Source organism: Alosa sapidissima, chromosome 1 (genome assembly GCF_018492685.1).
Source record: "Alosa sapidissima isolate fAloSap1 chromosome 1, fAloSap1.pri, whole genome shotgun sequence".
NCBI classification, from domain to species: Eukaryota; Metazoa; Chordata; class Actinopteri; order Clupeiformes; family Clupeidae; genus Alosa; species Alosa sapidissima.
Genome location: NC_055957.1, coordinates 52,101,643 through 52,126,920, shown reverse-complemented (window position 1 = coordinate 52,126,920; position 25,278 = coordinate 52,101,643). Strand labels below are relative to the sequence as shown.

Below are 25,278 nucleotides of genomic sequence, written 5' to 3'. Positions count from 1 at the left end.
GTTTGTGTGTGTGTGTGTGTGTGTGTGTGTGTGTGTGTGCTACTGAAAAAAGAACTATGATTTGTTGCAGCAATGATTTTATAGAACTTCAAATGTCAAATGCCCAACTATTATTTTCTGACTTAGTCTGCAGTGAAGGCACATTCTCCCAAAAGATATTTGGCTCATTCCAAAAGGTGATGATGCACTTTGGTTGAGTCTGTACAGTTTAGGTTGTTGTTTTTAACCCAGCATTTTTACTCTGGCAGTTAGGTTTGCCCTATACTGATTGGCTGATTGGCCCTACTGATTGACTGTTTTCAGAGGGTAACTCATAGCAGGTTTGGTAAGTCACCTCCAGTCTGAGAAAAAAAAAGTGTTGTCAATCGGATGCCATTTTCTTCCATAAGCCTATATGTAATGTTCAGGAATGAATGTAAAAAAAAAAAAAAAAAAAAACAAAACAAAAAAAAACACCACCACACAACATCGCAATTGCAGATTGACTCTCATAGTTAATTTACCCCTCCTCACCCTTAATAGAGAAATGAGGAGCCAGTACAGGGGGGACCCATACCACACCTGGCCCCATGTGATGTTTGACAGCTCCCCTCCCACAATCCTATTTTGTAGCATTTGTGTTCATCATAAAGGCATGAGTAAAGTGTCAACAAGTAGCCTACTAAACCTATATTATTTTCATCAGAGAGCTATTGAGACATCCTGTAGTTGTTGGTTGAAAACATGGTTGGGAAGCTCCACTGTGCCATCGCGCAATCGCTTCTGCGCATAGCGTTAGTGGCATTGGCAGAAACTGAGTGCCTTCACCGAAAGTAGAGTAAGGTCTGACGTTAGTTGAGAGTCTGATGATTGTCCTTGTGTTATTAGTTGCGTAAACACTGAAAATAGAAAGGTAGTGTCAAATAATAAACCTCGTAAAGACAGAGATCGCGTGGTTGAGTGTGAAGCCCATCTCCGTGATCGGGGAGGGAGGAGGAGAGGCCAAAGAAGACAACTGCAACTGGAGGAAAAAAAAGTGTCTTCAGTTCCTACCGGATTAGCTGAACGTCGACAAATTATCTGTTTATGATGGCCTCGGAAGAGCTCTACGAGGTATGGAAATTAAACACCTTAAAGTTGACCTGCAATTGGGCAACATCTGCTTCTTTTTTTGTGTTTTTGTGTAAACAGTTAGAACATTTGGTCCATTGGGGTCATCATGTGTGGTAGCTACTGACTCGCCTTAGTAACGTCGTTGAATAGCGCTAACGTTAGCTAGCATGCTTGCTAAGAGAAAAGTAGAAGCTAGCAAGCTTGCTTGCTTGCTGGGCATTTCCAACTTAGTGAACTGTTCCAAGCTAACGTTCCTTTTGTGTTTCCCCTCACTCTAGAATGCGGTAGTTAGCTTGATATCAAGCGTGTAGAGTTCGTGGCTATACTAGTTTGTATTCCACCGAAGTAGTTTCTGTGTGAAATAAATTGGTCACTTTGATGATGAAGCGAACAGAATGTGGTCGTCTCAAAAGTAGCTAGCTACCTGGTTGGCTATTAATCAGGCAAACCAGGGGATTGAGTGATGGCTAATAACAAAAAGGCCTTACTTTGGACCAGCTATCCTAGCTAAGTTGTCAAATATGCGGCTATTTGTATTTAGAAGGGTGAATTTCAACCTTGTGTTGTGGATTCTCTAAACACAAATTCTAGTAACGTTAGTGGACCACCTTGTGATGGAGATTGTTAGCTTAGATTGGTAACGTTAGCGTAACTTTCCCTTTGTTTCATGTTTTGATTAACCATGTAACGTTGTTCCAATTAACCAGTTATGTCTCGTGCTGTTAGAGCAATACATGTTTGTGTTAGTATTCTTTCTGGATGTAAAGATAAGAACTACTATAATTTTGTAATGACTGAGTTGGTTGATTGGAGCCTGAATTTAGAGTTACAGGTAAAATTGTTCTTAACTGTTGTACTTAACAATAATCCATTACTGTGTTGAGGAAAACAAAATTACATACGCCTTCCAACTACCAAACTCTAATAACACTGAGAAGAGAAAAATGCCAAATTTCTCTTTCTTTCTGTCTTTTTAGTCTTTTCACAGTTTGCAATACTTTCTCCCACCAATACTGATGTCCCCAAAATATCTTTCTGAAACTTGGAGGATGGATTTAGAATGTATAAGTGCACTACAGTGTTATTGTCAGTAGTTGTTAGGGTATTATTGGTGTAGAATTGCAAGTGAGAAGAAACACAAACAACGTTATGTCTGAATTTGGGAAATTTAAAGTTTTCCTGCACCATACTCCTAGGCATCCAATGCATAATATACTTTTGTGAAAGTTCAAGACTATATTTGTTTAGCTTCAAATGGGGTGATGCAGGTCTAAACTGAATACAGTTCAGAATTTGTATAGTATGGAGTATGGACATGTACATCTGCCGAACCTGTTGGAATGGAAATTCAATTTTTCCTTGTCTCTTTGCTCTCCATGGTGCTGGAATCATTTGAGTTAATGACTTATAGGACTTGTGTGTAGTTACCCAAGACAGAGACTGTTTTCAAGGCTGAGGTCAGCAATGGTTTGTCATGAATCAGCCTGATGCTGCCTGCCACCTACCTAGTTGTATTGTCATATTTAGATAAGTCAGGTAAGATGCAACATGTTTGTAAGGGTTTAAATCTATTGTTAAATGAAAGATATTGTTAAATGAAGGATATTTCCCCTTCCTTTCTGTCAGCCTGGCAAACCTAATATATGTCACCTGTTCCATAATTACTGTATCAGCTATTGCAGGGGCCAGCAACCTTTTCTCTTAAAAAGAGCAATTTTTTTGACCAGAAATACAAGTAAATCTGTCTGGGGCCGCAAAGATATCGGAAAATTTCAAATAAATCAGTTTAAACTTTATTAGCCTCGGGTATAGCATACTTGCCATACACTGTATTGTACAGTATAATATGTTTACTAACTCTTAATGTGTTGGAGTAGCTTGAAGCTTAATGACTATATGAAATTGTTAGAAATATTTTATAACTTCCATTTTTAGAGAAAGCTAGAGAGCCACTAGAGAGGAGCCAAAAGGCCACATGTGGCCCTCGGGCTGGTTGCCTACCCCTGAGTTAGTGGATAGATAGAAATCAGCCAGAGATTTTCCTATGGGGAGACAATCTTAGGTGTTTTCCCATTTACAAAAATGCAACAGCTAACTAGCTTTAGCTTGGGTCACACATGTATCCCTCGGAACCAAGCTAGTCAATTCTTCGCCGATACCTAATCTTAGGTTAGCATAAAAGATTCTCATTCACTTACGTGGAGAAAAAATGGTCCCTTCTCACAAACTATGATTTTTTTTTAATTTTAGGCCTTAAAGAAGCCCTATGCAACAATTTTAGCAAAAATTACCTTAATTATGCAGGTTGAGAGTCGTTCTGATGGTTCTACAACACTTTTTGGGTCGTTTGGTGGGTGCTTCGTCTCCCCCTAGTGCTTCTCCGCGGAATAACCGACTATGCAACTTTCTGGTCCCGGACCGAAGAAATCCGGATGTTACTCAGCGGAAGGCCTCAAAAATCTAGTCAGATTGTAGTTTCTAAGAAGACTGCAAAACTGACTCCGACTTGGCTTTGTTGCTTTTGAAATTGTAAGTAGCCTATCCTTGGGTGAACTTTGTTTTTGTAATGTGGTTTGATAGTCTCTTCAACAATGTGTTTGCTCGACCGTTTTATTGTGAGCCCTGTATGTGTTTAGCCAGAGACTTTCTAATGTGGAGACACAGCACTCAAAAAATACTCCATAGAAATGCATGGGGCTAGTTTGTCACGCCAATATGGCCGTTGTCTACACATATCCCACCCCTTCCTCTGCAAAACGTCGACATGTGAATACATTGAGCCAATCATGTGGTGTGATGTGAATACATTGAGCCAATCATATGGTGTGTTGTGAAGACATCGTGCCAATCATGTGTTGTGATCTCGCCGCTGGAGCAAGATTGGTGTCGTGAAGCCTTGCGCACGCGCAGTTCGACCCAAAGACTGTGCCCGATGAGTGCCCATAAAACGTTGGTATATGGCCGCCGAGTGGAGGGACTTGCCTAAAAGGACTTTGGTTTAGCTTGGTTTCTTGATGGCTAGCTCGCTAGCTAGTGGGGGTTTAGCGTAGCAGTCACTCGCTACCGAAGCTGCAGGGGGAGCTATGTCGTGAAAAATGCGAACCCAAATCAGGCGAAAACCCAGAAACAGTGAAGGAATAACCAGACTTGCATAGGGCTTCTTTAAGTTGTGGAAGAGTTTGTTTAATTCCATTAAAAACCAAGCTTTCAGTGCAAAAACCCAACTGCCGTTATGCTTTTTCACATCCTGTGGCAAATCTGATGTTCAGTTAAATATGGTAAAAACGGTGATGAATGGTACAGTACTATTTTCATTTCATCATTAATGTCAGGGCACCAAGGCCAAAGTTAACTATACAGTAGTATGCTATAAAAATGATCAAAGTTGTATTCACTGCAGTAGACCTGCATCACTGTATGAAACATTACAAAAACATAAAACATGAAATATTACATATAACTGTAAATCATTTGATCATCTAATATTTTCAGATATCTAGGCTATATTTAACATTTATTTTGTATTTGGCCTGTTATGAAATCATGTATTGAACAATTTAAGCACAGCTCAGCTTTAAGAAACTCAAATAGCCTAGATGCATGCTTAGCATTTTGTGATCATTAAGGCTACTTTCACAAACTCTTATAGTCAGCTGTCCTCTGATTTACCGATATCTAGGCGACATTTGTAATATTTATTTTGTATTTGGCCCGTTATGAAATAATGTGGAACAATTTAAACACAGTGTAAAACTTAAATCCCAAATTTGGAGACATCCATGTATGTTGAAATTTACTGCAAATTCAAAACGGGATTAGTCTGGAACGGCTAACTGTACAGGGGACTGTGATATGTTAAACGAAGGGTTCGTGAAGTATTCCACCGAGATGAATGGGTAGGGAGATGGACGCAAAACCTTCAGTAGAATTTATGATTAAATTGAATGATATTATTTACTTTTCTCGCAAACCGTTCACCACAGCAATTAGCGGCTAACATTGTTTAAAAGCTAAGAAAAAGCTCGTTCATGTGATACTTGTGATGTCTGTGTGACGAGTAGGCTACTTCGCGAGTAATTCAACTGAGAAGAATGGGTTAATTTGGACGCACTTTCTTTCTTGCGCTGTCACTTTCTCCACTGCGTAATTTGCGCTGTGAATGCTAAGATTATTTTGACAGGCCATAGGCTAAATATATATCGCTATTAGTAGGACGCAAAGCAAAATATTTAAAGAAGGGGGCACCAAGGCCACCGTGGCCTGTAAACCTAGGAGCGTCACGGCCAACACAAGGGGCTACGACGGCCATGGCCGTCGTGGCCGCCGTGAAATACCTACCCTGGTTATCAGTGTTTCCCACAGAATTTGAATGAATTTGTGGCGGGGTTAAGATTGTCTTGGTAGTGTATAGGTCTTTGAGTGCCTGTCACTTTAAGACGTTTGTGAGGGAACCCTTGTAATTATTGTTTTAACACTGTTAAAGGCTGCTGATGTTTGGATGCAATTCATAACATGTTCTATGTAGTTAGTTAAAATAAAGGTTTGTACTTCTCCTTGGGACAAGCACTTTTGAGTCTTGGAAAACACTTTTCCATTTACATCGGGATTTTGCAAATATTCAGTGTCAGAGTCAATAAAATGATCCCTGAGTAACGAAATTGACAAGCAGCTGTAAGTAAGCATGCTAAACTCGACATGCAAACAGTATTCTAACGTTAGCTTTCAGATACTGCTTGATTGCATAACTTAACTTAGTACATTGAGGAGACTAAACTATGTTGTGATAAGACCTGCAGTTTACTTTAATGCAGCAGTTTTGAACAAATATGCGCAGCATTGTCACTGATGCTAAGCGGATTTAGTAGCAATTTAGCCCGTCATCTTCTATACAATGCTTCTATGTGGCAACAACAATCCTTCAACAATCATTAATGTTTTGTTAAATGCACAGAGGAGGGGCAGTGGGCTCGTTATGAGAGAGCGCGGGGCGGGGCAAGGAAAAGCTGCGTGCGTAAAAAGCTCAATGAAAGGATTTTATCTTATCTTTAATTTAAATAGTACAACATAGAAGATTAATGTGTGGCGGCCGGTTTTGATTTCATGGCGCCCCGCCACAGATTAGTCAACGTATGGGAAACACTGGTTATTGCACAAAACAGCATGGAATATTGTGATCTCGTTATCACACAAAATACCATGAAATACTGTGATATGGTTTGAAGTCTATCAACATCCCTAGTATAGAATATAAATAAACATGTAAAGGTGTGTCAAAAATCCACAGTACCACAATCCAAGCTCTATCCTCTAAATGCGTTCTGTTCTTTAGGCTTTTGATTGTTTGGTTCAAGACATAATACCCTAATTGCTGGGATGGCTGTAGCAAAAGGCTGATAAGCTCTGGCACATCCACAGTAGGATATTTTTAATAAGTTCATATTAGTCACATTAGTTTATTTGGCAAGGCTCATGCTGCCTACTGATAGGGTAATGGACATGATTACTGATAACTTACTTTTATAAGGCAACAAAGAAATGTAGGCCTATGTTTCTATTTCTGTCAGGAAACTTGCTGAATAAATGTCATGGTAGTAGGTTTTGTCTTGGGCTACATTTTTGTAAGCTGCTGCTGGCCCCAACCTAGTGGCGACAGCTGCATTTCTGCTACCGCTGATATAGAACACAACAGAATAAAGACAGCATCATAAAGCTATGAGTCTGCTGAGCAAGACAACACTAGTTCGAGCAGATCTAGATAGCTGGAGCTGGGGAGGAGAATGGGAAATATTTCCTTGTGCAGGCGCTGCATGGAGTCTACCTAACAGTACTAAATTTAAACAAGAGGCATAACATAGGAAGCTAATTGGCTGGCTCAGAGACGGAGATTAATCAGACATAGGTAACTGTTGTAGGCCTGAAATTATCATCAGATTTGAAATTGAATATATGCTGACGTAATTTCATAAGTGCTTGTCATTGGTTCATCCATGAAAAAGAGGAATCAATCTGAAATGTGTATACATTAGCCTACACATTGGTACATCATTCTAAAATATTCCTAATCGTGGGGGAGCTGTGGTGTGAGAAGTAGCGTTCCAACCATGTACTGACCCAACATGTGCACACAAACCAAGGCATGAATATAATCCACCCCAGTTTCTCCCACTCATTTGCTTCTGAAACTTGTCTTTATATTTTAACAGAAATGGTCAAATATTAACTTAAAGGTTGTATTAGCGATTTCAGGCCCAAAAAAGGCCCAAACATAAATGATCACATTCATCTAATCTTTCCTAACTAGCTAGCTGCCTGCCCCATAAGCAGGCCGTCAAAAAAATGCATCTCTGTAGGCAGCCTGGGCGCCGAGATCTGTACACAAAAACAATTGCTACCAACAAGTGTTGGCAAGGCAAGGCAAAATAAAGTGTTCCAACCAATAACCGACGAGATGCGCGTTTAGGAGAGTTTCAGTTGCACAGGAGGGAGGGTGGAGGGAGTAGTGAGCTAGCTCTCTGTTTTGTTTGAACATCAACAGAAGTGACGCTACCCCGCCATCGCTGATACAACCTTTAATCAGCATTGAATGATTTGTTAAGCAGTACAGATTACAATCTACAATACATTAAAACCTATATTATGGTAAGACTAAAAAATCCACCATCCATGTGTCTAAGGGCTTTTCTCAATACAAAGTACGCTAAAGAACGGTCTCCCGTTCTTGAAAGTTCGAACTTGAAAAGTTAAGATCGTGAGTCCAGACTCTGGAGAACGCGAGGACACAGGACGCTCAATTTGCAGTTTGAGACAGCAGCGTTCTTGCCAGCGGCAGCTTCTCTCGGAACAGCTCGGGAGTCTAGTCATTTACCTATTGCTCTATTGGTCTACCCAGTATTTCTGACATTTACAATAAAATATATAATTCACCAGCTTGTTTAAGTTTGTTTCTCATTGATTTTTTTTATTAAATATTGATAACAATATATTCACTCTCCCATGGCGGGAACAGCGTTTGAAGTTCGCAGTTTAAGTGACAGTTATGATTAACGTTAGTTGTAGTTGTAGCCTACCGTTTATAGCCTAAACATGGATCGGATTGTAGCAGCAATTATGATAGGTAGGCCTATTATGTATCAATGCTGCCATTTCTCTTATGTGAGTGTCATGGCTGAGCTGACGAAATGCATTGTGGAATCTTCAAGCCACCAAGTCACCTCATTTTGCCAAAGTTTGTCTTCATAACGTTTAGGTCTCAAAACTTAGCTAACACCTGTAAAGTATTTTTGCTCAATTCCAGTGTTTCATATTTTTTCACCATTGATTTAAAATTTTATTTTATTTAATTTTTTTAAATTAGTTATTACACTTTTAAAAATGCCTTATAGACCCCTACAATGTTTGTAGACATCCCGAGCCTAGGTTGGGTGCGTGTGCAGCTTGGGGTCAGAAAAATGGCGCTGCTAATAGACCGGCATGTTGAGCTGTCAATGTATGCACTGTCATTGTCCCCCCAGGACCACGAACTGTACCTTAATAAATTAGTCTTCGCCAATGCCGATTGTCTGCCTAAACCTGAGATGATAACAGAATGGGTAGACGAAGTTAGCAATTGGCCAGAGATCCATTGGCACGCCATATACGGCTATCTGGTTAACAAGTTCAGATACACGTGAAAAAGTATTCCAAATAGGGAATTTTGTTGATGTTTCTTTGACGTTTCAGTCAATTTACACACACACACACACACACACACAATTCAAGGGGATGGAAAGCTTTCTGACCTTGATATGCATGGGCATTTTTCTTGTAATGTGAACCGTGAAGAGCTCAATTGTGAAGAGCGAAATTTCTTTAATGTTCTCAGTATGACCATTAAACATTTCAATTGATTTGACAAGGCCCTTGATTCCACAAGGGGGAAGCTCTTGACGGAGCCTTTGTTCCCCACCCAAGCCACTGACGGGTAGGGCTGGGACGGTATGGATGTTTTCTTACCGCGGTCGGTAAGCAAGAAATTACCGCGGTTTTGCGGTATACCCCCCCCCCCTTTTGGCTATGCTTTTGAAAAACTGAAAAACAGAACCTGTTTCTAAATCTAGAGCCTTATAGAAAATCAGTGAGCATGCTGTTAAACATTTAGTAATTCACTCACACTGAGAGCAAGATTGTTTTCCAACCTAAAAAAAAATCTGACTAGTATGACCAATGCTATTCAAGATATAAATGCCAAATAATGCATTAAGCTGTAAAACTGAAATATCATGGGCTAAAAATATGAAGACTTAAAATTTGAACAGACATGTTTTACAGGCCTTAGTTTTGGACAAATTTAAGATATAGACAAGGTTTGAACAAAATCTGAGATGGTGCAGCAACAACCTTATCTGGTTTGATATGGAATGACCCATGATGGAACGTACTGGCATTTCATACTGAGATATGTGGTGCAAATATGAACCATTTATATCTGATTGGACAAGAGGCATTCCATGACTGAGCTTATCCCAGGACACCCCCCCCCCCCCCCCCCCCCCTCCCCACGGTCTCTTCACCACTAGTTATCACTCCGCATTTTCCATTGTATTGTCCAACACTACATTACATTCATTCAAAGCAAGAGAGCAGCAATTGCATAACTTCACATAATTACAGTAGAACTGTAACTGCAATAGAGCACTCGTGATTGTAGGGGTTGATAAAGGATACACCCACGTCTATGATTACCTGCGGCACTTGGCCGAATCACTGCTGTGGGTATATCTTTTACCAACCCCACTCTGACTCATGCCATATTGCCTTATTATTGATCTGATTAATTATTGAAAGTAAGCCCTTAAAAAGATTTTCCTTCACTCAATAATGTTTTAAAGAAAAATAATACCTGAGCCCAAGGAAAGGAATCCAAGGAAAAACATTGCCGTATAGTGTCTAATCTAATCTTCAATTAGTAGTCAGTTGTCAGACATGGTCTATATCTATTTAAATCCATGTTTTTTTTTTCTGATAATGTAGCACAGATCTTGAGATCACTAGGTTATAAATCCAGTTGTCCACTTTTTTTTTGTGTGCGAGTTCAAACATTCATCAGCAAGTTTTAAATAATTTTTGCCGCATTTTTCTGAAATGCCACATCTGAAACAAATCAAGACAGTCTGAGGATCATATGGTCTATATAACAAAGCTGTATCTGACGTCTTGTTTTGTTTCATGGTTCATGATTATTAAAAGCATGACTCAGAATACAACAAAAGTGGTTCAAAAGGCATTCAAGGTGGATTTCTGGATTAGATTAATGAATGAATGATTTTGACAAAATAGAACAATACCAGCCAATTGAGTTAAGAAAACACCTACACTCTGCCAGAAGACTTATCCACCTTGCAACTCCCTCTCTGCAGGTCGAGAAGATAGTAGACAAGCGGAAGAACAAGAAGGGCAAGATGGAGTACCTGGTCCGCTGGCGAGGCTATGGCTACGAGGGGGACACGTGGGAGCCAGAGACGCACCTGGCTAACTGCATGGAGTTCATCCACGAGTTCAACCGGCAGATGAGCGAGAGGCAGCGGGACGGCTCTCTCATCCGGTCCACACGCAGCTCGCCCCACATCAGCTTCAAACATTCGTCCTCCGGTGGCAGCAACAACGCACGCAAGCAGATCTCACGACCTCCTCCCCACAGCCCCAGCGGCAGCCAGCCTCTGGTGAAGACTGTTAGCTCGCCCACTTCTTCAGTGCTAACCATTAGCCCCACAAAGCAGCATCAGCAGCAACAGCACTTGCCCGATTTGAAGGACTCATTTGGCATGCAGCAGTACCAACAACGACCACAACAACAACAGCAGCAGCAGCAGATGTCAAACCAAAAGTATAGACGATCAGGCGCTGTCACCGATGGTGTTGCCAGCTCAGGTTTGACTGTATTGCCAGCTGTTAATACTGTACGCCGGAGCATGGACCTCGCCAAGTCCGGCATCAAAATCCTTGTGCCTAAAAGTCCCATGAACAGTCGGACTGACTCGGAGGAGTCGCCCAGCGAGGCCGCCCAGGGCCTCGAGCAGGGCGGGCAGGAGCCGGACTCGGTGCCTCCTGAGGTGGCGCTGCTGGAAAAGCCAGTGGGCATCCTGCTGGGGCCTGGGGAGGAGAGGGCGCGGATGGGCACACGGCCTCGCACACAGACCACTCTAGCCTCTCCACAACTCCCCATCACGCCTGCAGCTATGCGCATTCTCAACGGAAAAGGTAAAGTGGTTTGCATGTGTGGTGGTAAAGAAAGTCTGCATTGAAAGCTGTAAACAGTAACTACAACCAAAAAGTATTAGGAATAGAAATATTGCTCCAATAAATTGGTCTTTAAATAGTCCTTGCTTACTTGTTTTCTCAAAGGTACTTCCACCTTCACGGAGACGTCGGCAGCAAATGGGACAGCTAGCTTGCAGACTGCGGTTACTGGAGTAACTAGTGCCTCTGGAGTGAGTGGGAAGCGGCGCTTTGAAGAGCGCACAGCTGCCTTTGACAAACGTTTACGGTTCAGCGTGCGTCAGACAGAGAGTGCCTACCGGTATCGGGACATCGTGGTGAAGAAACAGGATGGCTTTACACACATTCTGTTCTCTACAAAATCTTCAGAGAACAACTCCCTGAACCCAGATGTGAGTGTACATTTTGCTACTACTACTATTGCTAGTGGTGACCATTCCTCACTAAAGTGAGTTGAATGATAATGATTGAATTACATGGCTTAATGTTCTTATTGGCCAAGTGCTGGAAAATAACACATTTGTAGTGAAAGTAATTGTGGTGAATAATTACTTAATATTAATCTTAGACTGGCAAACTTCAGGAAAACTCAGGAATCAGGTTTATTCTGTTACAAGCAGAGAGGGTGCAAAAAAATGGCCATGGCCTCTGTTGGATCAACCTCTCTATCTTCTCTTCAGTTCTCCATCGTTCTTCTGACATACAATGCAAGTTAGTCACGTTTGTATGGGTTAAACAAAGAAAGAATTGGCGCCAAAACAATCCCACATGGTTGGTTCTCCAGATGGCATCAGACACACCTACTCACACCTACTTCACACCTATCTGAATAGCATGAGGAGAGATATCTTATATATCAGAAATATCACTTATAGAATATTCCAAACATTCTCACAATCAAATCATTACAATCCTTGTACTGAGACTATTACAATGATACCAAACATGAATATATTTACATATCATGACATATGGATACATTATAGCAAGGTAACATCCTTTGTCTTGTGGATCTGATAGCCCTTGGAACCAGTACATTAGCATTTCATTGGGGGAGGGGATGGTGCCTTTGTTTAATGCCAAGAGGGGCCACATGGCTAACTAAAAGTAGTTTTGAAACTCTAAAATAATTGCTATCAATTGTTGATCATGTATGCCACATAATTATGTGAAATCAGTTACATTTAGAGAAACTGGGGTAATTCACATTTTAAAGAATCTTTTTTATCTTTATCCAGCACCCTACCAGTGGATTAGCCCATGGTGCTAACACTCATTTGGTAGTCTCACAGATCGCAGCTGGTTCATTGTAAACAGTATGGAATGTTTAAGTCAACACGCTGTTGTCTCTTCACAAAATGAAGCAAAGCTCCTCTTCCAGCATAAGGCAGCGTTCACATTGACAAACTTTGTTTACCGCCGGGTGCTCAAAGTTGTCTCTCTATGGAACGATGCAGCTTGACCATTGTGATGCCCCTCGCATTTATATGAGCAAGACGCAAGCAGAAAAAAAATGCAAGGCTTCTAAAATCACAAGGTGCTACAAGTTTAAAAAATAGCCCAACTTTTGAGGATGGGTAGTTGCTAAACTATCTTGTTAGCTAAGTTAGAGAGCTAGTTATTTAGTTAGGAATTGCCAGTGTTGGGAACGTTACTTTAAGTAATTAGTTATAGTTACTCCTTACTTGTTCCAAAAAGTAACTGAGTTAGTAACTGAATTACTCTATGATAAGAGTAACTTGTTACCAGGGAAAGTAACTATTTGCGTTACTGTTACAAAAAAAAGTTGCTATATATATGTCAAAGAATTTGGATTATTTGAGCAGTTTTGAGCAGCCATTTGAAATGAGTAGAACAGACAGGTGTTTGTAGGCTACATAACTTTCGATATTTATTAGATAGATAGATAGATAGATAGATAGATAGATAGATAGATAGATAGATACTTTATTGATCCCCAAGGGGAAATTCAAGATATTGCACATCGACAGAGCTACGATTGACTTCAGCCTGTGTCATAGGTTTTTGTTGTGAGGCAGAAAGATCTAGCTTTTGCTGCTTGGAGGACTTTGCTCCGAGTCCTTCTTTGCTAGTGGATGGCGAGCCATCATCTGTGGTAGAGATAGGCCTATCGATGTTTTTGGCCACTAGCTTTAGATGCGTGTGTAAGATGCTTCATTAAATTAGAGTTGCTTACAACGGATGTCGACAAAGTCTTCGCTCCTGGACATAATGTACACATTACATGCACGTTCTTGCCTTGATGAATTTGAAGTAGTGCTTATATCTCCACCTTGAAAATGCCAACTTTTCGGATTGCTCCTGACCTCTGCTGTTTCGTCGAATCTCTATTTTAGCTGTTGCGTGTGTGTACAGTAACTTGGTTTTATGTGTACTGTTGCTATGGTAGGTTACACTTAGCTAGACAGGTAGCTAAGCAGCGAGCCACTGTTGTAAACAAGACATTGAAAGATATGTTTAACTTTGAGCTCCTTTGTCATATAAATGTGCATAAAGAAGAACAGGATAGAGCAGTGGTCACCTTTCTTTGCTTCTTCTATTGCAGACAAACCTGTTTCCCCTCAGCAACTCCCATATACTTTAAATGTAGTGGCTCATATCTGGAATACATATGATACAAGGAAACCAGGGCCATACGGCTCTGAGAGAAACAAATGGCCCCATTTCATTTGTGGATCAGGACACGGGCACAGTGTCAGTATAAATGGAGGCAACAATAGCTGCTTTCAGATCTAGGTGTAAGTCCGCATGTTCTACGGATGTCAAATGGTTGGGCCTGAAAACAGCTAATGACAAAAGTACATTTGTCCCGTTAAAATCAGCAAGGTTGTCCTATCTAACAGCAACTACCACAGCACAATGCGTTAACAACGTTCCATTGGAACATTGATCAAATGGCTGCATTGTGGATAGCCATGTGCACTGTGCCAACAGTCACTTGCAGTTAAGACTCGGCGCTCAAGTTCTGTTGCCATGTGTTACTCTTCTTTTTTGTAATCTTTGTTCTATGTGGGGATGCATACAGTACCGCTGAAAGACGGCGCTCTCGCTTCATGCCCGTTTACTGTTCACTTCCCCTTTTCTTGTAAACATAATTTTTAATCGTGGCAGGAACTTGAACCTGCTTTGTTTCGGATACATCTTCTGGGTACTCAGAGCTTGTGTGATTTGTTGAAACTACTTGGCCGATTAAAGTGCTTGAGTGATGCTGCTGCTGTTGCAATCCTTGTAAGTTACTCAGTTAAAGGTGGGAAGGTTTGATTGATGCAACAAACATGCTTCATGCTACATCAAAAATGCATGACTGGACGTTTCAGATTGAAACATAAGATTGAAATGTAAGCTGATCTGATATGAGATGGTAGGTATGAAGTTGGTCAGTCTTGTTTGCCTTGTGTTCATACTGTGTGTGTGTGTGTGTGTGTGTGTTTTCAGGTGATGAAGGAAGTACAAAGTGCCATGGCCACTGCAGCCGCTGATGACAGTAAGCTGGTGCTGCTTAGCGCTGTGGGAAGTGTTTTCTGCTGCGGCCTGGACTTCCTGTATTTCATACGCCGCCTCACTGACGATAGGAAGAAGGAGAGCATAAAAATGGCTGAAACAATTAGGTATGTCCTTCAAACCTAAAAGACATTTTTTTTTCTGCAGGATAGATTTTTCACTATCATAAATGTTTGTTTTTTGTTTGTTTTCTTAATGTCTTGCATGAATGTGTTCTTCAGATAAAATGTTGGTAAAAGCCATATTCCATGTGTCTCGTTTTCCCAGGACATTTGTGAACACATTTATCCAGTTTAAGAAGCCCATTGTAGTTGCTGTGAATGGGCCTGCCATAGGGCTTGGTGCCTCAATATTGCCCTTGTGTGATGTCATCTGGGCCAATGAAAAAGCCTGGTTCCAAACGCCCTATGCCACCATTGGCCAGACGCCTGATGCCTGCTCATCTATCACCTTCCCTCGCATCATGGGTGTCGCCTCGGTCAGTTGGCATTTTGAAACGTCTATACAAAATGTGGTTATTACATTGTAATAACAATCCTTTCACACATCCCTGAGATCTTTCTTGTTTTCTGTGTGTGTTGTAGTTTGCTAGCTTGTAGCAGTAGGAAATTTGTATAGTTCTGTTTAGTTTTGTGATTTTTTTGAGCCTAATTAATGGCTTTAAATTTGCACAAAATATCTCAAGTGTCTTAGGGCTGTATTTTGGGCACCAGCGTATGGCGTAAAGTTCGTTTTCCACCCGCGCAAAGTTTAATTCGGTATTTTGCACGTTTATTTTTTCAACATTGCGCCCAGGGGTGTGGCAATTAACAACCTAGGGAGGGGCCTGGCGCGTTGTCTAAAAATCACTATCGTACACCACCTAAACCTGGTGAGAAGTCAATGGCGAGTTGTTCATATGCTATTTTAAGAGCGCATGTCAACAGTCATATTGGCAGGTGCACGCACCATCCTTCTGTCATTCATGAACGCACATCAGCGCACGTCCATGCAAAGCATTACAAATTGCACGATTACAATGGGAAACATAATTAGAATAAAGATATTACGAAATACTGTACATCGCATGATGCACCATCATTTGCAAATTGGTAATGACGGTTAAAAGTGATTAGGGGAGAGGCGAGAGACACGTATGGAGCACAGCTGAAGACGCACTGTCACGAGATATAAGCAACTCCTCTGCAGGATAAATGTTGTTTTATTCAGTCATTTGAGCAATAGGGTAAGTGTTGCTTTTACCAGTCTATGTTTTCGGTGGTAACCCATTGTCAGTCAATAGTGAAAGTAACTGCATATAACTGTCTTGTCGTTGACTGACTCCTTGGTGAAGTTAGTTTCACTTTGCCAATGAGTTCAAATAATAGACGAGTGCAAATGCGTGAAGGCTATGCTAGGTTTTAGTAAAGCATGGTTTAAGAATGACTATTCCATACGGTCTCGCAGGCAGCCTCCTTCAAATGCGCCGTTGAATGGCAAAATACCGATGCATTTATTTGACATATCGCGCGTTGCGCCGTTAAAGGGAATGACGGATGTCACTCATTGGTTTAAAATGATGTTACGCCCCAAACACACCCATATGACTGATTAAAAAACCTAGGAACACCTTGTTGCGCCATGCGCTCCACGTTTGATAACGAAACCCTTCCCAATGTGAACTGGACATCCTACTAAATTTGAATAGACTTTTGACGAGTGATGATGCACTTTAGAATGTCATGATGGGGCCCTTAATGTTTAAATGTCCTATTTACTTAACCTCCTTTGTATGTGTTTCCTCACTGGTTCCTCCTCTCCTCTCGCCCCTGCTGTAGGCCAATGAGATGCTGCTGAGTGGGAGGAAGCTGACCGCTCAAGAGGCTTGCGCCAAGGGCCTCGTGTCACAAGTACTATGGCCAGGCACTTTCATGCAGGAGGTCATGGTGCGCATTAGGGAGCTAGTCTCTTGTAATTCCATTGTAAGTCATCCCTTATTTCATTTTAAAGTTTTTTTTGTTTCTGTTTTATTTGTGTGTACGGCATGGCATTCTATCACGCATACAGCACATTTCCACACATTCACATCGTCTCCCTGTTTCTGTTGGTCTTTGGTTCTACAGCCTCATTAAAGAACATTTACGTGTGTTCTCCTGAATGCTCCAAGAACACTCCCAAGAAATAATACGTTTCTCTGCTATGTTGTAGCAATGAATGCGTGCTATTCATGTGATTGTCTTACGTAAAAAAAAGGACAATAAGCTGTTGTAAGACATTTGGTTGAATCTTACACCATCAACCATTTTTATATATGTCATATTAATGTGAAATGTTAAATCTGGACTTGTCTTGTATCCAAAGATCTCCACTTGTACAGACCACTTCATGTACACTTTTTAGCTGACCCATCTAGTCTGTTGGGCACCAGTAATGCTGGTAGCAATGCAACAAACACACAGTGCTTAAACAGAGGAGTTATTGTAGGTGTGCTACAAGTTGAGTTGAGCATTGTTGATTTACAAACACAAAACTGTTAAAGCACACCAGGAACTATATTGAGAATGATCTGTACTGCTTCACAGTGCATCCATATCCATAAACCATTTTGTCCTTTTTTCCTTTCCCCCTCTTTCTGTTTGACCCTTTTGCTTTTGTTACTCCTGGTCTTTTCCGTGCTCCTGCTGTTGTGGTGATACTGTAGGTTCTGCGGGAGTCCAAAGCACTGGTGCGGAACTCCAACCGGACCACCTTGGAGCAGGCCAACGAGCGGGAGTGCGAGGCGCTAAAGAGGGTCTGGGGCTCGGCCCAGGGCATGGACTCCATATTAACATACCTGCAGAATAAAACAGATGAATTCTAAACTGGGCAAAGAAGAGGAACAGACAGACCCTCTGCAGCTTCAAGCCCTCTTCTGACTAAGAAGTCCATCCTCAAAAGTGCCTAGAGGGAACGATTTTTTTTTTTTTTTTTACGGGACACAATCCTCTAATCTCCAGTATGAGTTTGATCGTCATCCATCTGAAGAAAAAGATGAACTTGTTTGAATCCGCCCCTGGTAGTTTCTCTTAAAGTGGTTAACAATTTCTGACTCTGTGGATGGAAAAGATTTTTGTAAGGCTGTAGTGATCTCCCAGGTCGTTTGGTGTACATGCTTATTTGGGCCTATCTATGCTTGGAGTTGGTGGTCAGTCAAGGTAACGTTTTACTTTAACCTACCACATAGAATATACTCGGTGTGCACAGCTTAGGCATTTGTGGAACATGGTGAAATGGGGAGGTTGCCTAGGCTATTGATGGAGTTGAGAACAACACAGTGGGTGTGTAACGGGTAAAGTGGACATACAACAGAAGGCTTTCCACTATGGGACTGTAACAGAGGTTTCATGTTGGCCTTGAGGTAGTCACAGGGAATACCTTACCTCAGAGCTGTACACACATTACTTTTTTACTGACTGGCTCTCCTAAGATCATCACGGTGGGACCTGAAGCACCATATAAGATGGGCTCACACTTCACAGATAAGGTATTATGTAATTGTACCTTGTAGACCTTGCTGTTTGTCTTATTTGTGTAGTAATACAGTGGAATTGCCAAAGCTAAAGTCGCCACTGACAAATGCTTTGGGTCATTTTTATCACCAAAAATGTTTGAGGTTACTATCAATGCTATTGCCTAAGTTAAGTGTAGTCATTTTTTATTTAATGCTAAGTTAAAGAAATATGAAGTGAGTCTGTCAGGAAAAGTGACTGCATTTTTGAGTGTGCGTGTCTATATGTGTGGAGGGCCTGTGGAGATCCAAAGTGTTGCCTTGTACATCCCCGTTCGTGAAGGCCCATCCTGATGTGAACTTGATCAAATTTGCACTTTGACTCAAAATGGAATTTGGGTTGTCTTTTCCTCTGTGGTTAGAGGGAGGAGTATGTCAAAGCACAGCAGTTGTGTTGGTCCTTAGTACCACAAGTGGACAGTCTGTCTGCCACAGAAATTTAAAAAAATCAACAAAACATAATCTATAACCTTCCATCTTCCTTGGTGAAACCTCCAATGCTTCCTTGCTGACTTGGCACTGTGCACTGCTACCCAGCTGTTGGTGGTGTCTAAAGTGCTGGTCAAACGTGTGTTTTTTTGGGTTAATTATGCTTCTTTGTAAATATTGTATTGCCATTGTGTTTTGTTAATACAACCTCCTCCATGTCACAGGCCATTTTCCCCATTATCCTCACAGGCTAGAGTAATCAACGGCTGGAATAAATACCCACTTAGCTAACTTCACCCTGAAATCTTTTATGGAAAAAAAAAAACTACTGTTTTCTTGTAGTGATGAAATAATTATTATTTATGCAGTGCTAAGTATTTAAATATTTAAAACTGATTGAACATATAGATCTGTCTGTATTATTAAAAAGTTGAAAAAATAATTATCTACCACCCTAAGTTTGATTTATGTACTTTTACACTTAACTTTAGGGTAAATCTTTTATATATTTGTCTTTTTATTTAACATCCTGATGTGGTTCCCGCAATGTAAATGGCACGTTCATCTCATTTGGAAGACCATGGTTACTCTAAATTGGATAATTTCATCAAATTCATGTCAGTGTCATGTCGAATCTGAGTTTTTAAGGGTGATAAAAATGAAGCATCCCATCATTCTAACTAGACTATTGAAATTATGGTCCATTTCCAACTGTGAGGCCCAAACAACTTGTATAACTGGACGTAAGGGTATGTGTTCCACAAATCGATCTGATTAAAACTTACCTTGCAGACCTTCCACTGATTTTCTCCTTAAAATGAAAGAGATTAAAATGGACCTCTACAGATGTATGTGTGAAGTCCTAAACTGTTTCCCTCCAGAGTGGAGAACTGTATATAATGTGGATTGCCTTTAGTATAAAATACTGGTACAGTATTTTTTGTCTCTGGATCTTTTCCATGTAGTTGAACTTGTATACAAATGGAATATATAAATGTATACATACTTACACTGTACAATCTGTAAAGATTTTTTTAATAGATTCATAAAATATATACAACTGTCAAAATAAACTTATTTCACATATCATGCTTACTATGTTTTCTTTGTGTAACAGAACTTACTGAAATCAAGCTGAAAACATTACCACAGACTTGGAAACATGGAAAATCTAATGATGAAGTAAATGTTGGTTCCAGATTTACCAAAGGTCTTGGAAAATGTCCACTTTCTCTCATTGGTTCTAGGGTGGGCAGCCATCATGTGAGCTTGTGGCCATGTGCAACCAGTAGTCCTGGTTCCTGAAGCAAACAAAGTTGTAGAAGTTCTCCCCACCCTTCAGGAACCCGTGTTCTGTGGTTCCCCAAGAGACTGGGCTGTCCATAAAGCCATGCACAGTCATGGAAAGCCAGGAGGTGAACTTGGGCTCATCAAAATAACGCCTGGAATAAAAAAAGGGAGTTATGAATTAGACTCAAGCACTGCTGGGTACCCATACTTTTCTAGAGAACTTTTTCTAGGACATTATCGGTGATTGGACCCTACAACAAATTGCTTCAGACTGCATCAGATAATCCTTCACTACCACATGATCAACAGCGAATTAGGAGCAAATGAAAGTCTAACCTGAGCTCTAGAAGCAGTGAGTATATGTTCTCAGGAATCAGGAACCCAGTAATGGAGCACAGTAACCCTTGATTCATGATGTTCTGTGGCTCAGGACAGACATACGTTGAAAGAAAACTGGATGCCTCATTGTCACTGCAATAAAAGTCACAGAAAACCAGTGAGAAACCAGGCATGCCAAATACTGATGATACCTAGCAGTGAGAAACGATCAACACTTGCCAACTGATGTCCATACTGACTGCCCCCAGCCACTCCAGGAAGTGATGTGGGTCACATGACTTCTCTCCAATCAGGTCAGAGGAGAGGAGAGAGGGGCAGGGTGTCTCCTTCAGTGTACGGGTCTGCAGCGCAGGCCTGCACTCTTCAAAGCTGTACTGGGAGAGGAGAGTCCGCAAGGCCCCACCATCCCCATCAGCGGCTGACCGCAATAAGCAATGGTTTAAGAAATGAAACCCAAGGTAAGGTTAGTGAGCAAGTTTACCTTACTGTGTGGATACACACAGCAGTACATCACACCTGATTTTTTTGGTTTCTATAATATAACCGGTTTGAGTAGGAGTTATGTGTTCAAATTATTGTCTGTGGGGAGGGGTTGAGGTCAACCAGGACAAAATGTTGCAAGGCGTTTGATTCAACATAAACAATGGTGCAGAGAACACTTGTGAACAGTTGTTCATGCAAGCACAGCTGTTTGCCTTCTTTTCAAAATGTCCAAGCCTGATAAAAGCGTATGTAAATATGATTAATTTTGTTCTCATTCTTATCCTTCATCTGTAAATGACTTTACATGGATACACTGCACACTGTGTGGATTTTGTATACATGTGGTCGCTGATAGGACTGCACCTTTGACACACCTACCAATCACAGAAAACATACCTCAAACCTTGTTGAACACCATTTCGATCATGTGTTCAAACATGTCGTTCAATCAGTAAACCGTAGCAAAAACGATGTGCCCGTTATGAAATTGAACTTGCCCCCAGTCACTCACCTGTCATTTTGCTGGTAATCAACAAGTCACATTTCATTGGCACCCATTCTTTCAGACTGGTCATCAGCCGCTGGTGTCCCTTTGCACCTGGACTCATCAACTTGTCTGTCAAGTCTACAGTCACAACTGCAGAGGATTGAGAAATATGGGACTTAAATAAAACAAAATGCAAGTACTGAGAGCCTACCCATTACAGCATATGTATCTTTAGCTTTTCGCTTCCTCTGTAAGTTTCTTTTCATAAGTGTGTTGGCTATTACACAAGTTCCCCATGCTCAAGGTAATAACTGGTCAGCATGCAGAGATGACTCACCATATCTCAACACCTTTCTATGTTTATATTGGGATGGTTTTCCCTCCAAACCCAGCTGCTCATAGGTATCCTTATCGACAGACAGAATCAACTGCCCTGTCACAAGAACAGACAAAAATAAGTTATGGTGTAAAAATACAACACACAAAACATTGTTTCATATGGGTCATTCCACGCCAACTCAGCCACCCATGTACATGACACCTCTCAGATTTCGCTGAAAAGCGGTGAAAATATGCCTTATGTTACCAAACAAAGGAATCTGAAGTATCAGGTCAATATCTCAAACGGTTTGCCTGTGGCGTCCATTTGAATTTCGGTTGCCACAGCCCTAATTGACCCTGCTGAGAATAATACTAAGTTATTTCCACTATTTTCATGCTTTATCATCACTAAATTCTCCCTGATCTACATTCCAGACTTCTGGAAACAATGTCCAAAATGATGCATTACGAAGAATAAAATTAATAATATTATGGAGCTTCATAGTCAAAGGTTTTATTTCATTAAAAGAAAGAACAAATATGTATCTTTATCTGGTATAAATCCTATTAGGATCATCAAGTGCCCACATGGTCATTTGGGGGTCCAAATATGGGGTTCCAAAAGAGTCACCTCTGCCGAAGAGGGTTTTTGGACCCCCATAAAACCCCCACCAGTGGTACCATACCCTTCAAATTCATTTTGGCAAGAGCAAGGTTCTCATATATAACAAATAATCCTGTTTAAAATAAATATGATCATTAATTGTGGTGCTAGGGCCACCCAAAAAGTGAAAAAATCACACATGCCGTCAATATTTTTTAGGACTTTGGTGACCCACCTCTCACCCAAACAGTAAGGAATGTTGATTCTGACTCCAGAATTGTGTAGTACAGGCTACAATGAACTACCACACCAGTTTCCAGCCTTCTACCACTATTAGAACAGACGTTACGGGCTTCCAAAAATGGCAACAGATGAAATGTAAAATTCCAATGTGTCAATTAGGGCCGTGGCACCCGAAATTCAAATTGACGCCACGGGCAAACCGTTTGAGATATTGACCTGAAACTTCAGATTCCCTCGTTTGGTAACATAACATGTACATGATACCCCAATATTGGCTGTTTTCACATGGAATGACCCATATGCTTGAGTTATGCTTCTCTCTAGACAAGCTGTTGAAAAGCTTCTGAACCTCTTACCAGTTGGAAGAAATGCTATGGTGTTATCCTCATCAATTCTGGTATTGTAGGAAAGCGCGTAAAAATGACCTGAGACAATCAAGACATGGAACATGAAGTCAGCATTCTGCAAACACATACAATATTTTTGTAATCAGTATAAAATACATCATGATGTAGAGAGAGTAAGTTATTTCTTTCACCAACCCTCCAGCTGAAGCATGCACACAACTTCACTATACGCAGCATTCAGAATGTTACGCTCATGCCAGAACTGCAGAACATTAGAATATATGATGTCCTCTAGCTTAATTTAGAATGACGACTCCCGTTTTGTGTAAGACATCAACAGGTACATTTGTGGGTTAAAATAGTCATATTAAATAAAATCTGTCATTTAAAGATGAAAAATGATCTAGGTATCTACAGACCAGAAATGTAGATACCAACATTGTTTTAATATCATTTATGTTCAATAAATAGTGTTAATTGAAAAAGAAAAAAATGTGAATGCCTTCATTCCAACATTCATTTGACACTAAAACTATCTGCTCTACCGTAGTGTAGAAATTAACATCAATATGTACCATGTGCATTATGCTCCAGCTTTTTGTTTTATATCTTCCACTTGCCTTTTTTGTTTGTTTGTTTTTTAGGGGATCGAACGGGGTGCATCGGACTGTACTCAAAATTTGTGATGGGCCTATACGTCTCAACGTTTGTTGCAGTTGGTTTGACGTAGACCAGGGCTATTCAATTCAAAATTAAGTTGGGCCACATTTTCAAACCAAGAAATTGAGCTGGGCCAGACGTTTTCAGCAGCTGGTAGGATACGCAGCAGATATAACACACATTTTTAAACCAACACAAATTAATGTAGGCCTATTGAAAAAGTAGCCTTTTCAATTTTGTCACATTGGACACAAGCACATCAAAAACTGCATCAAACATTTTGATGTTCTTGTGCCAGATGTGTGTTTGTAAACAGTGACTGAACACTATGAGCACACTGGCACTTTGAAACCGTTCATGAATTCATGCTGATGGAATTATTGTTCGTTTATTCAGAGCGCAGACTGACACTGAAGGGACAGTACATGACGTCAGTCAAACTGAAACATTGGCAGACTGTGTTTTAGATAGATAGATATACTTTATTCCTCTCCAAAGGGAAGTTACAGAAGTACTGTTTTGAGGAAATACGTCTTTATTTACAAATGATAGAGACCACAACGTAATTCAACAAACATGCTTACATAGTGCTAATCATCATCCTCACCGTTGTCAAACTTCCGAATGAAAGTCTTATTTCAATCTGCTGCTTGTGATAATATACATTTTGATCTATGAGAAACCGTTTATTCATGCTCTTTTTCGAAGTGCAGAGCATTGCGAGCATTTTCAGAGTGGCAGTTTGAATTTACAAACACCCCAAAAAACTAAACAATAAAAGAGCTGTAACTGCATATTGCTACGCTAAGCCGAGTGTTGCAGTCCGTAGGTGACTAAGGATTTCTGTAGGAATTTCTGAAGGCTCACAAAATGTTTCTTTCTTTACGTTTCTGGCAAAACTACGGGCTGGGCCACTCAGAGGTTGCTTTCTGGGCCGCATGTGGCCCGCGGGCCGGCAATTGAATAGCCCTGACGTAGACTAATAAAATGGTGGAAGTGCGCATAGGTTTGTGATTTTAATGTCAAATGAATGTTATGTTTGTTGTATGTTAAAACGATGCGTTACCTTTTTTCACGACTTTCTCAATAACATTTTCCTCAAGAAGTTTATAAAGTGGTAGATCACGAACACGGTAATAGGTGTTGAAACTGTTAATGACTCCGCCAATGCTTGCAGGCAAGGAAGCACATTCGGGGATTACAATCGACACCTGCAAAAATTAAATGCATAACGCTAAATTAGAAAGGCCAAAATTAATAGCGGTCTAGCTCAGTTTCGGCCCCTGAGTAGGCTACCTCAAGAGTAGCCTACCTTGTAGTTGAAGCAGTGTTTCGACACGTGGGTGTCATATCGAGCTTTCTCATTCATGAAGCTTGACTTTTCGCATACAAGCAAACTCCTGGGGCTCTGTTCCAGTTCAGGGGACATGGCTGCGACTTCTGAGTGCTTTCGTCTCGTTTAAATTGCAAAAAGCTTTTAATTTATAACTGCGATAACACGAAAATGCGCCATCCCCCCCACCCCGAGGAGATCTGTATATCTTCCGCGTATTTTGAACACACCCAGTTATGTACTAACCAATGAAAGCCTGAAATCAGTTTCCCCCGTTGACGTAACTTCCTTGGCAAACATAAAACACCCGTTAAACAGGTTTTAAAGCAACACCTGGTAACACCAGAA

At 40.8% G+C, this 25,278-nt stretch overlaps 2 protein-coding genes across 3 annotated transcripts; one reads left to right on the top strand and one right to left on the bottom strand.

Moving 5' to 3' along the window:
- Window positions 1–757: 757 nt before the first annotated feature.
- cdyl (chromodomain protein, Y-like) lies at window positions 758–19,912 on the top strand. Its single transcript, XM_042071778.1, has 7 exons — window positions 758–1,092; window positions 10,488–11,328; window positions 11,473–11,738; window positions 14,803–14,975; window positions 15,136–15,346; window positions 16,686–16,829; window positions 17,549–19,912. Exons 1-7 carry the CDS (start codon window positions 1,066–1,068, stop codon window positions 17,705–17,707), a joined length of 1,821 nt encoding a protein of 606 aa, XP_041927712.1. The 5' UTR covers window positions 758–1,065; the 3' UTR covers window positions 17,708–19,912.
- Window positions 17,545–25,173, bottom strand: rpp40 (ribonuclease P/MRP 40 subunit). Of its 2 annotated transcripts, XM_042072778.1 has the most exons (9): window positions 24,910–25,173; window positions 24,664–24,808; window positions 22,947–23,015; window positions 21,760–21,855; window positions 21,447–21,572; window positions 20,672–20,870; window positions 20,450–20,584; window positions 20,029–20,265; window positions 17,545–17,680 (listed from the first exon to the last, which is right to left on the bottom strand). In XM_042072778.1, exons 1-8 carry the CDS (start codon window positions 25,024–25,026, stop codon window positions 20,067–20,069), a joined length of 1,086 nt encoding a protein of 361 aa, XP_041928712.1. In that variant the 5' UTR covers window positions 25,027–25,173; the 3' UTR covers window positions 17,545–17,680; window positions 20,029–20,066. The 2 variants fall into 2 exon arrangements, with proteins under 2 accessions (XP_041928712.1, XP_041928639.1); XM_042072705.1 differs by lacking the exon at window positions 17,545–17,680 and having other exon boundaries at window positions 19,840–20,265; window positions 24,910–25,172.
- Window positions 25,174–25,278: the final 105 nt, after the last annotated feature.

What these genes read in the sequence shown, in the direction of transcription:
- cdyl (XM_042071778.1), top strand. Translation starts at nt 1,066, where the DNA reads ATGATGGCCTCGGAAGAGCTCTACGAG. An exon ending in ACAACTCCCTGAACCCAGAT is followed by an intron (nt 11,739 to 14,802) that starts GTGAGTGTACAT and finishes GTGTGTTTTCAG; the next exon opens with GTGATGAAGGAAGTACAAAG. An exon ending in GCATCATGGGTGTCGCCTCG is followed by an intron (nt 15,347 to 16,685) that starts GTCAGTTGGCAT and finishes CCCCTGCTGTAG; the next exon opens with GCCAATGAGATGCTGCTGAG.
- rpp40 (XM_042072778.1), bottom strand. Translation starts at nt 25,026, where the DNA reads ATGTCCCCTGAACTGGAACAGAGCCCCAGGAGTTTGCTTGTATGCGAA. An exon ending in CATAGCATTTCTTCCAACTG is followed by an intron (nt 21,856 to 22,946) that starts GTAAGAGGTTCA and finishes TTCTTGTGACAG; the next exon opens with GGCAGTTGATTCTGTCTGTC. An exon ending in GTCAGTATGGACATCAGTTG is followed by an intron (nt 20,585 to 20,671) that starts GCAAGTGTTGAT and finishes CTTTTATTGCAG; the next exon opens with TGACAATGAGGCATCCAGTT.